Consider the following 17,579-nt stretch of genomic DNA (forward strand, 5'->3'; position numbering starts at 1 on the left):
TTTTTAAATACTTCACGCACATTTCCGGTATCCTCTTTCTTCAAAAATTGCAGCTGTTTTAAAAAAAAAATACAAGTCACTGCTCCCAGTTTTCACGCCAGCACTCACTTTCTCACTGAAACTCCTAGTTTCGTTGTATATTAACCCCCTCAATCAATATACCGGAAGTGGTATCGGCAAGCAACACGAACGGCGCGCCATACTAAAGTACGTGACTCATCGGCGATAACCTCGGGAAAAACCGACACCCTAGGCGGGAAACTACCGGTTTATTTCACACAGTTATTGTGTAACGCGCTGACGTCCTCCTTTAATGGCAGCCAAAGATCAGAGGCAACTCCCTAGAATTCCACGTGGCTATTGAAGAAAAAAAAAACCGCTCGGCGATTGTTATAATAAATAAACTCACTGGGCGATCATTAAACGTATATTGAAACAATAATTTGAGTTTCAATAAAAAAAATGTGAAATCCTGTGGTGTCTTGGCGCTTGAGTCGAATGAAATTCTTTCAAAACAGATAATTATTAATTACCTCAATAATCCACTTTTCGGAAATTAAGTAATTTTCATGCCGACTGTATTGTTAAGAAATCCTTATGTCGTTTCCGAAAAGAACGCACACAGTGCCTATTTCCGAATTCAAAAGAAAACCTTTATTATCCTTGAAATGTATGTTTCTTATCTCTGATTGGTTGACCTTAATAATGAATTTGGCTTTGCTGTTAATTAAAGTGGCATTTGTCTAGCCACTGTGGTTCCGAAGACAACGTTAGAGCTGATTTCTACTCTTTGGCGAAAAATTGTTTGCCATTTTCCCACCGAAATGGCAGTGATCTTGGAAACGTTGCGTTTACGAAGTCTTCTAGGATTTGCTCTTCTCCAAGTTATCATTTTAATCATATTTTTCGTCGTGGGAGGAAAAATAGGTGAGTGAGTGCGTTCATGAATAATGCGAAAATTGAGCTCTCGTGAAATAATATGCCAGTGGCATATGTTTGGCATTTTGCGCTTTTCTGTTTTGATAAATGGCATATAGCATAGCGCCAACAACTGCTGTTCAAGAGTGGTCGTCAAGGATGTTGTTTACAGTAGGACTTCAAAACTGAAAAGGCGAACAAATGTCAAATAGAGGAGTTACGACAAAATACCATCACTCACGCGCCTTTGTCCTGAAAATAGACAAGTAATCGATTATAAAGGACTATAAAATGTTTAAGCAACAACACTTCAGAAACAGCGCGGTTTTACGTGATGCTTAATCTTTTACTGTCACTTTTATATGGTGACAGGACATGGTCTTTGTGTTTAAATTTTGTGTATTGGAACGTCAGATGAATGCGAAGCTATATGTGGATAATATTCCTGCAATCAAGCATTTTATTTATGTAGACAACAAACAAGTTTGTGCATAGAGAGTCTTCAAAAAATTATTTTGCTTGTACGTGATGATCGCAATATATAATTGATTAAACTTGAATGAAGTGATTATTGTTTTGATTTAAATCATATCACGATTCTGTGATTATCATGATTTGAGGCAATGGGAAATTTAGACCTGAAATGTGGATGTGTTCAAGTCTTGCGGTGATTATTTTGGATTTATTCAGTTCCATTTCTTTACTCCACTTGCTAATCATTTTGCCTCCTTGACCCCTCCAAATGAAAAAGGTTGGCTGCAGTGTTAAGAAAGCCATCATGGATGGGTTTCGACAAAACACTGACCCCCGGTCAACTGACCCCCTTACTGACTCCCTATAAAATCAATGGGAAAATGAATACTGCTTACTTAAGCCTCAACATCCCTTTTTAAACAGCATTGTTCAACAACATTTAAGTCTAAGCACCCATTTTAAAAAGGTTAGTTTTCGATTATTTTTGTGATGGCCGATTACTTCATGTAAGCTAACCTTTTGAAAATGGGTGCTTATACTTAAATATTGCTGAACAATGCTGTTTAAAAAGGGTTTTTGAGGCTTAAGTAAGCAGTATTCATTTTCCCATTGATTTTATAGGGGGTCAGTAAGGGGGTCAGTTGACCGGGGGTCAGTGTTTTGTCGAAACCCATCATGGATTGACTTGGTCACTCTTGCATGCAATCATGCACTCACATGCTTGCCCACTTACTCACTCTCTCGTGTAAGAAGTTGTCTCATTTCTAAAATAATAATAATAACAATCCCTTGCCTCTCACAGTGTTTGTTTTTCAGTGGACAATATTTAAGTGGCTTTTTCAAACTCTTTATATGGGAAAGGATAGGAAAGGAAAGGAACTATATTTAAGTGTCTAGTCGTTCTAGCGCTGGAGCCGCTAATTGGGGACACTGTAAACTGAAATCAACAAATCAAGGCAAATCAAAATAATGTTGATTTTTTAGGAGAGGGGAAAACCAGAGTACGCGGAGAAAAACCTCTTGGTGCAGAGTAGAGAACTAACAAACTCAACCCACATATGACGCCGAGTCTAGAAATCGAACGCGGGTCACAATGGTGGCAGGCGAGTGCTCTCACCACTGAGCCATTCAAGCACCCTGTGTCCAGAAATGCCCCTAGTTAGATGCACATGGCTTGCCCACCTGCAACATTAGATATGAGATGATTATAGCCAACTCGGCGCTACGCGCCTCGTTGGCTATCTACCATCTCATATCCAACGCGTGCTCATGGAATAATTGTTAATTAATTAACCATACATGTAAATCCTCATAGCTATGTGCGAATATTGATATATATCGAACATGGCCCATTAAAGTCATTAAGTGTCCTCCAAATGTTGCTCCTCAAGGAAAGATAAACTGCTGCATTTACCCTCAGTGAAAAATAATACTAACCTTCATCCTTACCTTATTGTTGGTGGCAAAGACATAGACTTAAAGGGACACTTCTCGTGGGATGTCAACATTGGGCATGTATCTAATTAGGTGCATAAGTGAACTCTTTGACCAACCCTTCCGAACAGGATAGTTTGAAAAGGACGTTTTTCTACCAGCAAATAGATAGGATTTCAATCAAGACACTCTAAAATATACTAGTAGAATATCAAAATAATATTGTTGGTGGTTAATTGGAAAAAAGAAGGAGACCTAACTTATGGTATGGTTTAAAGAATAGAAGTTATTATTTTATTTTTCATTAGATCTTTGAAACAATCAACGAGTTGCTCGAAGGTGGAGTTGCTCGAAGCAGTGTGCAATATTTGGTGTTAAATACAATAACAACCCATCTCATGTCATCCAAACAGGCTAACCATATCATGTGTGCAGCCATAAAGGGAAGCATTACCAGTTCTTACTAACTTCAGCGAAAACTCTGATTTTGTTTTTAGCTCCTGCTCCAACAACAGCCACATCACACATAGCAAACATTTGTGTTGGAAAGATCTCAAACATGGATGCTCTTTTAGATCCAGCCACATGTGAAAGAATTGGTAGCATCAAAGAAGCTGAAACTGATCCTCGACACATAAGAGCTGATCAAATTGTGTTTGCAATTCGCTTTCCTCATCAAAGTTTATCCATGTCACGCTGGTTTCAGTTTGTGACCACATCAATTCGATTGGATCTCGAGTACCAACCATCATTTCACTACAGGAAGAATTCAGGTGATGTTTAAGTATACATACCTGCCTTGGTGCGATTGGGTTACAATCTAGTCAACGGACTCTCATAACTATGTATTACATTTGTCCTCTCATCCACAACACGTAAAAAATGCCATTCCATTCTCTCAATTTCTTAGACTGAGGTGCCTTTGTAGTAACGACTCCGATTTTAACAACAAATGTGAGGAAATGTGCCAGTTTTTCAAAAAACGGGGCTACCCAGACTCCGCTGTCACCACAGGCAAACATCGTGCCCAAAAAATCGATCGAGATACCGCACTACAATCATCACAGAATGAAGAAAACAACAGAATTCCATTCACCCTCACCTACCATCCACAAAACCTTGCATTCAAAAATGTGATTGTCAAAAACTTCAAAATTCTCCCCAATGATCCTGAAACTAAACACGTCTTTTCTCTACCACCACTTATTTCATTCAAATGCGACAAAAACATAAGTAACTTTCTAGTTAGGAGCGCTTTCAAGTCAGACAACCAACCAGGAACTTTCAAATGTACACGCACACGATGCAAAACTTGTCCCTTTTTTTCTAACTCTCCTCTTTGCCACTCAAAATAGTACTGATCTATGGATAAGCTTTTAATAATCATTAGTATCATTCAATGGATTTTTTGCCCCATTTTCATTGACCGAGAGCCCACCACGTGACCTGCAAATAACTGCCTACAAATAAGTGTTTTGCTGCAAATAATATCCTGCTCATGCGTAATTGAAACCACGCTCTTGTGTGAAAATGGCAGTTGGCTTTCTTGAGCTTTCAGAAAAAGATTTAATTGTTGGGAATTGTGAAAAATAAAGTTAACTCAGTCATCAAATGAAAACAATAATTATTATTGAACTCGGTTATCACAAAATATCGTGATTTGTCAGTGTCCAACAGATCAATTATTTGCCTCAGCCTTCAGTTTCGGCAAATAATAATATTGATCTGCTCGCCACTGACAAATCACGATGTTTTGCACAACCTCGTCCAATAATTGTTAATTATTAATGAAAACATTGATTGGAAGTTATTTTATATGAATCTACTTTATGCCACTGTTTGGGCTGCACAGAATATTTCTCCTTTTTTAAAATTTTCATTAGTAATAATTATTATTTTTCTTGTTCTTGTTTGACAGACGGTACTCCCCCTAGTTTATCATATAATGCAACATTGGCATATCGTAATAAGGAAAGCTCAGATTCACAGGGATGGAAGACCATGTACACATCACTTCAAGAGAGACCAGTCATATGTGAATTTGTTAAATCACAGGTGAGACCCCTGGGGCCAGCTTTAAATTCGTGGATGTTCCCTATAAACCATTGATTGACTCATGCCAGACAATTTCACTTGTCAAGGGGTGGGGGGATGGCAGTTCAGGAGTCAATGGGTTAGCAACCTATGCTTCCCCTCAAAAATTGGCCCCTTTCATCTGTTGGTTCCTGGGTCCTGGGAGTGAGACGTAATAGATTTTACTCTGTCTAACACTAGACAATTTTACTTGTCAATTGGGGGGGGGGGGGGGGTGGTTCAGGTGTCAAATGGGCTAACAACCCCTACATCCACTAGAAAACTACTGTTTCTCCCCTTTTACCCATTGACTCCTAGGAGTCAGACTTAATAGACGTTAACAGAATTAACTGATTAGAGTGTAATGTGAAGTGCTAGTTTTCTACCCCATATGAACCATGTGAACATTAGACCTACTAATGGAAATGGGCCCAAACATGTACTTGTATGTGTTCAGGAGTCAATCGATTAACAACCTCTACATCCTCTCAAGAACTTTGTGCCCTTTAACCCATTGACTCCTGGAAGCTTTACTCTGCCTAACACCCAGACAATTTTACTCATGGGGCAGTTCACGAATGAATTGGTTAAGCAATTGATTCTATTTCCATTTATTTCGTCCTCTTTGCCCTGGGAATTTTTTCCTCAAATCTGGCGTTTTTCACCAGCTTGCTCCGTGAGTCCAGACAAAGTGACATGCCAGGGTTATACACTGTAAACCTAGCTGGAAGAGCCCTTTGTTTTGTTTGAAGACTTGCTTTTCTCATCTCCCCTCTCCTTCCTCATTTTTCCATTAATTTTTCACTCTCGGTACGACTTTTGCCTCTGCTTGTAATCTGATCACCTTGAATGGGTTCGGTTTGCATTGTGTCCTTCATAATATGCAACAGTGTTTTTTAAACTACATGTAGTCTTTTATGCTCATATTGTTCTGGTAGTTTTTTTTATCAGTTATCATTGGTCTTTAAGTCATTCCCCCTTGGATTACATGTATTCCCCTTTCCATTTATTTAGTCTTGTCTGGCTTAAAAGCAAAAAATGCTCGCAAAAAATTGATAATAATCTCACTGATTCTTTTTTTGCAGTCTGGAGGTGATGATGGATACTACAACTGCGAGGATATCCCCTTTTTCGAAATAGGCAATGTGTATTATGAACAGTACCTGGTTAATATAAGACTTCCTTCTTTGGAGAAAAATACCAAAATTGGCAAAATCACCGATGTAAATTTTGTGGTAAGTCAATACTAGCTTGAATGACCTTTTTTATATAATGTTTAAAAAATGAGCAGAGCAGCAGTGTTTTATCGGGGTTTAAAAACACGAGGCATAGCCAAGTGTTTGTAGACCTGATAAAACATGTGCTGCAAGTTTTTTGAACGGCTTCAAAAACATTCCACAAAGAGCGTGTCCCTCTGGACTCAGAACAATGGTTCAAATTGTGAGAGGTGGATATTAGCATACAAGAAAAACAAGCTATGCCTTATTAGTATTCTTTATATAAAGAATACTAATGAGGAGTGTTTCATCAGGATATAAAGCTCATACACGTGACGTTTTATTGATGTTTTGATATGCTGTCAGGCTCATGAATTATTAATGAGTTTTTAAAGGTAACTGAAATCTGTGGCGAAAAGTGTTTACAAAGTAGACAGTCAATATTTTAGCCTGGTAACAGCACATATTTCCTTTTTTACCATTGCTTGGTGAAGAACCAAAAATGCATTAGATATGTTGTTTCATTCAACATTTTGTCACAGACCATTTTTTGAACTCATAACTAAGAACTGCAACTCACATTATAAAACCTTTTTGACTACGTAAGGAAAAAACACTTTCTATAAAATTTGAGAAAATCTGTCACCAATTCCACTTTCGTCCTTTGCATTCTTACAATAATGTTTCAGGAAGAAAAATGAAAAAGTACCTCCATGCATTAATTTGGTTCTTGATATCAGAACATGAGCTTTGATAATAATTTATTATTATTATTTTTATTTTTTGGTTGTTGTTTAAAATAATGTGATACTGGCTAAATTATAAAGTTTGTTTTTTAGAATGTTTTAATTACTCTTTCACTTCTATACTGGTACTTCTTGAAGAATGTGATGATATTGTCACAGTTTGTCAGTTCTTAATAATAATTTTAAAAATATTATTTTAACTGTAAAATGTTGCATTTCACTCAACTGATCCAGTTTACAATTCTTTTTACCTTGTAAGGAAATACATCAAAATGGAGGCTTTACCAAAGTGTGGTTTACCATCAAGACTGTCGTCTCGCCTATCACCATTATTATTCTAATTTGGTTTGCCAAGAAAGTTAAGAAGCTTAGAAGAAACTCCGTTCTTCTTGAAAAGTAAGGCAAAAGAGTTTCAGTACAGCAGAGGAATGACACTTGCAAACAATACAGTACTGTGATTGAATGTGTCCAATGTTTCTTAGATTAATTATAAACAACATCATTGCAGGGCCCTGTTTTGTCTTGGAGTTGTGACAGCATTTATGAACTGTAAGTATTTTTGCAAGTATTATGTTAGTTTTAAACACAACATAAGGCTGCGCAAATTAGCTGGAACTGAAAAAGTTTGTTTAAGTAACAAAAGATAATTTGAAAAGTTTTGCATGTTTGTCTTAATAACATTGTTTTATTCCTCAGATGATTGGAGTTGTGTAATATTTTGTTGGGAAAGGATTATGTCATAATTACATTGTATTTAATTTAAGTCACATTGAGTGATTGTATTTGAGTGAGGACAATGTGCGAGCCAGCATGCCATGTGAGTCATGCAAGCTATGGCTGCGAGCCATGGCTGTAAGTCATGTGAGCCAGCATGGCGAGCCATGCAAGTCACCATGCAAGGCAACATGCAAGTCAACATGCCAGTCACACAGCTATTCAAAGCTAACCATTTTAAAATGGGTGCTTAGACTTAAATGCAAGACTCGTATGACTCGCTGGCCCACAGATTGCCCCGCTGCAGTTGTAATCTTGAACCACTAATGTTTCACTACAAATTCTGGACATTCTTGAAGAAGAAATCAAGTGCAGTTGCTTTGCTTGTCTTGATGATGTATTTGAAAGTATTCACTTTGCTTTTCACCCAAAGATTCTTGATTAAGAAAGGAAATGGTCTTAAAATATCCTCGCTTTTCTTAAATTCTTGTCTCAACTTATTTGTTTCAGTTCCTTTGGAATGGTTAACTCTGTGGATAAATTTGCCTTTTATGTTACTGGTAACTGACATTCGGCAAGGGCTATTCTATGGATTGCTTATGTCTTTTTGGGTTATCTTTACTGGAGAGCATCTTGTGGTTAGTTACTTTTATGCAATATACAAATAACTTACAGACTCCAGTGCAATAAATACATCTTATTTGATGGTTTAACATATAATACGCGTGGATATTTTGCGAGGTGCGTAGTATTTTTCTGAGCCCCGCAGGGGCAAGGAAAAATACCAGCAATGAGCAAAATGTCCGCGAGTATTATATGTTAAACCATCTAATAAGAGATTTATTATTCCATTATACAAAAAGGTGTTATTTTGCTTCAATTTTATTTGGTAAGAGTGTTTCTAAAAAAATGCATCATCTGTCCTTCAGGGCGCTTGCGGACGATGTAAATGGCACAGAAAGCCAGCCAAATGTCTTTTATTTGATTGTATAAACGAAATGACGAGAGACAAGCGATGACAAGCTAAATTCTCGGGCTTTGTATCGTGTTGAAAACAATTTCGTTCATTGAAAACTCCAGTTCCGTCCGCATTTGCTCTCTTCTACAGTGTCATATTTTGTGCGTTCTCTTGACCAAATATGGTAAAATGACGTAATAGTGGAATAGTGATAATGAACAATTATTCGCCGAAGTCGAAGTGATTATCGGTGAATATTCACCGAGACCAAGTCGAGGGTGAATATTCACCAATAATCACTGAACCTGAGGGGAATAATTGTTTCAGTATAAATATACAGGTGATTATTTCAAAAAAGAGAAAAAAAAAATTTCAATGTGAAATCATCTTCACTTACAGTGGCAAAACGACTACTGGCAGCCATTTTGTCCGTCGAGGTGATTATTGGCTGATAATCCGAGATAGCGAACCAATGAGAATGTGCAATTTTGTATAATCACCTGTGTATTTATACTACTAATAATAATTATTATTTTTACCTTTCTGATGATGATGATATTGAATATAAACTTTCCTTTACCACCATAGCTCAGCTTCTACAGAAAAATAGATTCTCATAAGAGAGATCACCACCACTGAGAATCAAGTATTTTAAACTGAACTTTATCTATTACAGGATCAACCAGAACGAAACAGACTGAAGTCTTATTGGAAACCGCTCGGAGCAATTGGATTTGGATGTCTTTCTCTACTTGTGTTTGATTTGTGTGAGAGGTAACCTTATGTTTCTTGTTAACTTACACAAGATTATGGTCCCTCTGTTCAAGGTGATTGATTTCGACATTTTTTGTATTTAAAACTCAAGCCTACCGTTGCATTTTAATATTTTTGCAATGTAGCCAATATGCAAAACATTCTTACTAGCCTATGCAAAGCATTTCTGTCAACGCAAAAAATCTTAAAGAAATATACCCTTCCAAACCGTGCTGACTTGTTTTCTATTGATGGGACCAGAATCATAAATCAGACGTGCTGCATTTGTAATATTATGCATTGAAGTCACTATCTCTTTTCTGATTGGCCGAAAGCGCACAGTGAATTTTCGAAATCAGCGCTCTATCCACTGGACCGCTGTTTGTGTTGGCTATGTGTAATTACTTCGAGTTTTGAGCAAGGTTTACTGGATTGTCAATGGAGTGCCGAAAGTAATTAGCGAATTGCTTTGCTTTTGCATGACTTCACTCAGTGATTGGTTCAAAGTTCTCGCGCCACTTTTTCATCCAATCAGAGGTGAAACCAAAACCAATCGTAACTCGCGCATGCACATTTTTCCGCGCTTTGTGTCGGCTACGTGTAATTACTTCGAGTTTTGGTTGGTTTACTTGATTGTCTACGTCCTTTTTGATTGGCCAAAGTGCTATCCATCGTTTGAACAACTGGTGCCAGTAGAATGACCGAAGTGTTTTAAAATATATGTTTTGTCTTTTATTTCAGGGGCTATCAGCTGCACAATGCTTTTCATTCAATTTGGGCCACTAAATTGGGAAGCAATGCCGCTGTATCCTTTCACAGTCCTGTAGACATTGTTGTTAAAGCAGTGGTACTGTAACATCTTTCAAACCAAAAACATTATTCCTGATACAAGAAATATCGGTACTTTGCTGCAAAAGGTTTGGATAATGCGTATATGGGATACGCAGATGTCTTTGCTGCCTAGGCTTCAGCACCAACGTATATGTCGGGATTTGCCTTATGAAAAGGTGTTTTGGTTTTGTAGCGTTTGTCTTGAAAAGTGCAGGACGAGTAAGATGTTTCGGGACATCTCCATTAACGAACACAATCAATATTGAGCAAATCGCACCGCAAAGCAAATACCTGTAGCCGACCCTTATCGCGGGTGCGCGTAAGAGGAAATTACAATTGGTTGTGATTGGCTTAGATTGCAGCGCGACTAATAATTGCTCTTGATTGGCTGAGGAATGAGTCGCATTTTAGTTCGGTAATCGTCAAAACCTAGCGCTATACGCTTGAGTTTGAGGCCGACTAACTACTCTTTAGTTTCTATGTCCAGACTATCATTTTCCTTCTTTCGAAGTGTTTCATTAACTCAATCAAGTACGGGTTCATAATTTTTGCGGCAGTTTGCGCAAGTCTGTACTTTTTGTTTCTCTGTGTTATGGTGTTCAGAGTGTTTTGGAACATCCGGGGTAAGCGAGCTGCCATACCTACTATGTCACGTGCAAGGCAGTTACAGTACAGGGTAAGTGGCATCGTTCGTTGGTATCAGATGTTTTTTTCTGGTTTATAGGATTCCTTTAGTATCATAATTATCCAGAATCGGCTACTTTTTATAGTTTTAGCGTTTTCCCTGTGGAATCTTTTTTATGATAGTTAACTCTTTTATATGTAATCTTAATCTCGCCTATATATTCAGTCTTTTAGTATTTACATAAGTTTCTAACACTTTAATTTTTAAATTGTTTATCACAAAATTACTGAATGCTGATTGTCTGAGACGGAGGGCATTTTTACTTAATCACGAGGGCACTTTTGGTAATTAAGAGGGCACGATTACTTGATCTTGATTGGTTAATAGTTGCTTATCCAGAGCAAATGAAGTTACAAGAGAATCATGTTCCAGATCAAACTACTTTTTTGTCCACATATAAATTAACTTTGAAGCGATATTTCTGTTGATAGCAACGATTTATTGAATTGAACTTTAACCGAATGGGAACGTGTTGATTGTCACTTGTTGCGGCACTGAACGGGCTTCCCTCGATAATTTTGCCCTTTATGTGATGAACATGTAATCGCAATGTGCCCTCGTGCAATTAAGGATTAATTTCACTTGTATTTTCAAAATTTTGTGAAAACTTTGAAAATACGTATTGTAGTGCCATGGTAGACGTCTTAGGTAAATAGCCCCCTGAGAAGACATGTGGTTACTAGTAAAATACTAAGCTCAGAAAGTTTGAAGAAAATAAAAGAAAATGGAGATCATTTTCAAGTCTCCTTGCAACTTTTTTATCACCACAAGCCTGTGATAGCTTTCCAAGGCAAACGTTCACTGAAGTTAAGTCCTGTCCGACGGGGTTGATATTTTAATGGGTGACCTCAAAGTATACGACTTTCTGTCAGAAACAATGGACCGAAAAAAAAACGCTCAGAAAAATGCGAACTAAGTTACCATCAGCGAAAAACATTTTGGGAGATTTTTGCTCCGTTTAATTTTTCTATTGTACTATTGACTGCTCAAGTAAATCGCAAAATCGAAAGTGACGACGATTTCAGCGGCCACCATGATCAAGTTATCTTGCTTGGTTACTAACAACTCGCGAAATTATGGCAAGACACCGGGGTTTTGTTTTTGTTAGTGTGCTTTTTTTTCTTTCAAGTGTTATAATGTTTGACAAGAAATGTACGAATTCAACACAAAATATCACAATCGTCTAACTCTTGAGGTTGACCATTGTTTCTGCAAAGTCAAAAATTCACTCTCCTAGACGAGGTTATTTATCACCAGTTAATTCCATCTTTTTGGAAATAGCAGCTGCTTTAGTATTCATCAGCGTCACAAATTCTTGCCGATTTTGGGGCTCGTTGTTGAAACTCAAGCACAGACCTGTTTATTTTCGTGAGTTATGCACGCGCTGCGGGCCTATCGTCACCACGAACTCTTACTCTCTTACAACCAGGGCCTGGTTGTTCAAAAGCCGTTTAACGCTAATCCTAGATTAAAAATTAACCAAGGAGTTAATTTCTCTTCGCCCAAATGCTGTCCAACGCTGATATTCGGTAAGACTTTACATTAGAAGAAGTCAATCTTGAAAAACAAAAATAAGCAAATGAAACTTTAACCAAAGAGTTGAAAATGTTGAAACAAACGTTTACGCTAATCCTGGATTACGTTAATCGGCTTTCGAACAACCGGACCCAGGTGACATAGTGTGTAGTGCACTTACAGGGGCACACAAAAACAATAACTTTTGATATAAGCAACGCATTGTCGAATTTTGGAGATGAATTGCAACCGATCTTTTGGAACAGAAATATGGTTTCACAGACCTCTGTGCAGGTCGGCAGTTTTTCAGTAAATAGTTCTCTAGTACTTAAGTTTTTTTCTCCTTTAATATAGTAGCCATAGTACCAATCTTTCCTTTTTTTATTTCAGGGGTTGATATACCGTTTTGAATTCTTGATGGTAGTTACAGTCCTTTGTGCTGGGCTGACTGTGGCGTTCTTTATAATTTCAAACATCAACGAGGCTCAGTGGAAATTCGGAGAAGAAGAAGCGACAGTGGAGATATCAAGTAAGAAACAGCTTTTACCACACATAGCTCTGCTTCTACATTTCTACGCCTGTTTTGGTGATTGGCTCAAAAATCACGCGCCAGTTTCTCAGCCAATCAGTCAAGAGCAAAACCATTACTCGTACGCATTTTCCCGTGCTTGGCGATGCATTTATCAGCTTTGCGTTCTGATTGGGTCATTATCTGTCTCCGTCTGTTGCGAATCGCCGATTTGGGTTTCGTGTACCTGTTGTCTCGAAATCAGAAAACCAAACGTCGTAGCTGCGATCAAAGTAGACGTTTACTTTTTTACCACCTTAGCATTAGATTTTCAACGTGCTTACAAGTAACAATTGTTCATAGTAGTAACAAGTTCTTTTTTTGTTTTATTTTTTTCGTTTTTTCTTGGGCACAGGTGCTCTGATTACTGGAATTTATGGCATGTGGAATGTCTACGTTTTCGCGGTGGTTATCTTGTACGCGCCATCAAGTGCTTCCCCAGTAACTGGTAAATAACTCGTTTAAAACTTGTACAGTCGAGTCGTATTCGTAGAATCGGTGGGGTCGAAATACAAGAGAGATGTAGCATCGTGTTTACGCGAAACTGACAGGCTGCTGCTTGTCATGAAGGCATAAAAAATCCCGAACTTCACGTTACGTCATCGCCGCCATTTTGGTGGACGAAAGCAAAAGGGGTGCTTACCATTTGTTGAAAAATCCTGGTTGGGGTGACTGTTGCATAATGGTAAGTGATTTTCCAAGAATACCAACCAACCAACCGAACTTAAGTGCTCTTACCATTAAAATGTGTTATTTTCGAGGCTTGGTTCCCAGGCATTACCTCAGGAGTACCTCTGAAGGTACTCCACGTTTTCCAAACGTATTTCCGAAAAATGACTGTTCTATTTGACATTTAACCGAAATTTCGTGAATTCTTGGCTGAATGGTTATCACCCAAGATCGCTCATTAGCTCCTTTTATAGCATTACGTCATTGTTATCTGTGTCGCTAGAGATTGGTTGCGAATCATCCATAGAGTGTTTTCACGTGACGTATGGCAGCCATGTTGGCGTTCCAAAACAATAGAACGGCGGCCATCTTGTTGTACCCAACTAATCCTCTGGTAATTGAGCTCTATTATCATGCAAACGTTTTCTTTTGTTTCAGTGGAAAACAAGGTAACTGGTTACGTGAGTGAAAACGCAGTATTGCGTATAAGCAAGAAATGAAACCAAAATATATTTTTTTCTGTACGATTTACCACTTGAAAATCCCAATGCATTTTTTCGGTATTTGTATTGCAATGTTGTAATAATTATATGCTAACGATATACGTATTGAACAAAAGCTTCATTCGTCATGGACATAAGCTGGTGAATAAATTACATAGCACCTTGATGCCAAACCAATTAACAGCCTCATAATAAAGTACTGCGCATTGGCTTTGATTTGGAAAGTAATCATGGAGCTATGAAGCCACCCAGTTGGGAGCAGATCGGGTTGTTGTGTTCACGTGTTCCGGTCAAAGGACTTCATGGTTGTTTACCATTTACAAGCAGAAACCGGTCGGTACTAGGTTTCTTCAAATGGTAAATTTAGTTGGGATTGGCATGTACCACTTACAAAATCCATTCAAGGTTACCGAGAGAGTCTGCAGGGAGGCAAAATTATCATGGGGGAATGCAAATGGTGAACACTTTTTCCGTTTTGAAATTCCGTTTGGGAATTTTGGACTACCTTTGAAGAATTCCCATTTTCCCGTGGAAATTTCCGTTTGGGAAGAAGAAAATAGTCTTACCATTTGCATTCCATCCGAAATTTCCGGATTTTTCGGGTAAATGGTAAACAACCCATATCTCCGTCGGTAGATCATAACCATTGCACCTGCATCGCGGAGGATCATCGGTTCGAATCCCGTTGAAGACACCCGAATTTTTCAGGTGTTAAAAAGAGACACTGCAATAGGACAGTTTCGTATTCTAACGGTTGGACTGGATGTAGCATGAAATGGAGGCTAATGCTGGCAAATTAATTTGCATTTGAAAAGATTTGCCCGCATTAGCCTCCATTTCATGTTAGATCCAGTACAGCCGTGAGAACTCGAAAATTGTCCATTGATGGTTTGCATATGACGTCACGGCGGCCATGTTGATGTACAGAACAATGCAGTAAAATGTCTTTTGGGAATTTGACGCTATTCTGATGCAAAACCTGTGGGACCATTTTCTATTTTTTGTACACCAACATGGCCGTCTCATCACTTGGATGAAAACCAAGAATAGGCCATTTCCGGGTTCTTGTCTGCCTCCTCTTCAAAGGGAATCTAAGTGCGAAGTTTTTGTTATGAAAATTACTTTTCATATGTAAAGTATAAGTAATTACCATCTCAAATGCTTTGCACTTAGACTCGCTTTGAAGAGGAAGCAGACATGAACTCAGAAATGGCCTATTCTCCCCTTTCGCAAATCCCATAATTTCACCTTTCTTCCCCCCGCCACTCTGCGTAATCATTGTTTTCGATTTCTCTTGGGACGTCTTCATGTCCCAAGAGAAATCGCAAACAATGATTATGCAATATTCTGTGGGTTAAACAAGATGCATTATGGGATTTGCGAAAGTAGCGAATAGCCCTTTTTACGGTTAGTTTTTTTCATTTGCATCACAATGTAATCTAACGTGAATGCGAGGCAATTTCGGGTTAAAATTACAAAGTAGCCCGAAATTGCCTCACATACATGCTAGATTACATTGTAATACAAATGAGAAAAACTAACCGTGAAAAGAGCTATTGCTCAAATAGGCCGCTTTAAAAATACCATAATACTCTTTGTTTGCCCTCCATATTTTGCATAAGCATTGTTTTTATTTTGTCTTGGGACCATTTCAAGTCCCAAGAGAAACTGGAAACAATGCTTATGCAAAAGTTTGGAGGGCAAAGAAAGAGTATTATGTTATTTTTAAAGTGGTCTATTGAGGTTTTGCACGGCAGCCATATTGCATGGCAGGAACAATGAAATTGTTTTGCATTGGAAAGAACATTTGTTCCCATAGGAAAAAGAATCCATTGTTCCTGCCATGCAAAACCTGTATTGTCCAGATTAATACTAGGATCACTTCTCTCTCTTTCGCCACCACTTGAAATATATTCATTCTGTATTCAGGGACTTTTATTTGTGCAACTAAGCCACTTACGTGACCTTATTCCATCCTTTGCAGATGGAGACGTAACAGAGGAGAATGAAAAATTAGAACTGCGCACCCGCACAGAGGTTCGCGTAACAGATGGAGAAGCCGAAGAGTCTGTGGTGTACCAGTTCACTGGAAAAACCGCTCGGGATTAATTTGTAATACCAAGTATTGCTCTTGCTTAGAAGAATGGCCAACTTGTCCCATTCAAGGTTAACACCGAATTGAAACTAAGCGTTCTTGTGTAATTTTGCTGGCGATTACTTTGCTTAATTTAAGAAACTGTGAAATCGTTCCTTGTAGTGAATACAAGAAATTCACTACACCATTTTGTTTAAAATATATAACAGAGGAATATTTGTTTACATTGTTTGCCACATGAGCACAAAAGGCTATCGTTTTCTAGTCAGCCGTCTAGTGAGCTATCTCTGAAAATTTGAACCCGGTACACAAGATCCTCTCTTAGCACTGATACTTTGGAAATTCGAAATTTTACAAAGAATCTATGGTAGCATTAGCCCAAGAATCATGCCATCAGTTTTTTTATGGCTAATAACTGGCTCGTTATCAAAGCTAGAATGCTTCATAAAATTGGAGATTTAACTAAGTTTGACAAGTTCTATTAACTTTTGACGTCAACCTTTTTAAAAGGTATGATGCCTTCAGTTCTGTGAACGAACTTTAATAAGACAAAATGTAAACAATGACGTTGAGAATAGACTATTCCCTTATGCCGGCGTCTTCTAGCAACTTGAAATCTCTTTGTAATGTGATCAGAATTTTTCTGGCAAATTGTAATGGCATTAACAATACGACTGAACGAACACCGGTTTTAGTGTAAACAGGATGCAGAGATTCTGAGCTCAGACTTTTTAATCATTGATTGATGCCAAAGTTAATTTCAACTTTTTCTTTCAGTTTCATTTCTTCGTTCAGTTTTCACCCCTTCATACATTTCTCACCCGTTTCTCAGTCGTTCTTTTTTCCCTGTGCTCGCTTTCCCGATGCATATCAATTGTAAAAATTGGATGTGACTCACTGATACACATCAATGAACCAGAATTTCCTTTGTAATCCGCCAGTTTTCTTTACTCCAGTTCTCTAACAGCGCAGCAGCGATATAAAATGGTCTTGAAATTAGCACTCGAACAATTTCAGTTAAAAATACGAAAAAGCTGAACGCCGGAAATCTCCTTGAGACACTAAACAGCAGTGATAGTCTTGGCTTGTCCTACTTGCCCAACTATGCGCGGCGCCGCAGATTGGAAGCTACTCTCTTTGAAAATAATACCAACAAGAACGTGTTGTTTAGTTGTCATAAAAAAAAAAAAACTTGCTTGTTTACAAAAAAGAAATTGCCTATGAACAATTTAGTACCAAATAAAATATAAAATGATTACTTACAACGAATGTGAAAATTACTGAAAGCGAGTACCATAAAAGAAAATCTTCTCCTAAGAAACAATATCGATGTCTAGCAAAATTAACGATTCAATTTAAAAGTCGTTTACTATGAACATCTTTGAAAAATTAAAATTATTTCTGTTCCCGTTAAACTGTTCCTTTT

At 37.9% G+C, this 17,579-nt stretch overlaps 1 protein-coding gene across 1 annotated transcript; it reads left to right on the plus strand.

Annotated features, from left to right (window-relative positions):
• The first annotated feature begins 725 nt into the window (after nucleotides 1–725).
• Nucleotides 726–17,568, plus strand: LOC138023698 (protein wntless homolog). The gene is made up of 13 exons (XM_068870742.1): nucleotides 726–927; nucleotides 3,324–3,599; nucleotides 4,745–4,881; nucleotides 5,985–6,134; nucleotides 7,122–7,258; nucleotides 7,371–7,411; nucleotides 8,087–8,214; nucleotides 9,211–9,308; nucleotides 10,029–10,092; nucleotides 10,651–10,794; nucleotides 12,709–12,847; nucleotides 13,242–13,334; nucleotides 16,043–17,568. Exons 1-13 carry the CDS (start codon nucleotides 825–827, stop codon nucleotides 16,165–16,167), a joined length of 1,635 nt encoding a protein of 544 aa, XP_068726843.1. The 5' UTR covers nucleotides 726–824; the 3' UTR covers nucleotides 16,168–17,568.
• Nucleotides 17,569–17,579: the final 11 nt, after the last annotated feature.

This window comes from Montipora capricornis, chromosome 11 (genome assembly GCF_036669925.1).
Source record: "Montipora capricornis isolate CH-2021 chromosome 11, ASM3666992v2, whole genome shotgun sequence".
Lineage (NCBI taxonomy): Eukaryota > Metazoa > Cnidaria > Anthozoa > Scleractinia > Acroporidae > Montipora > Montipora capricornis.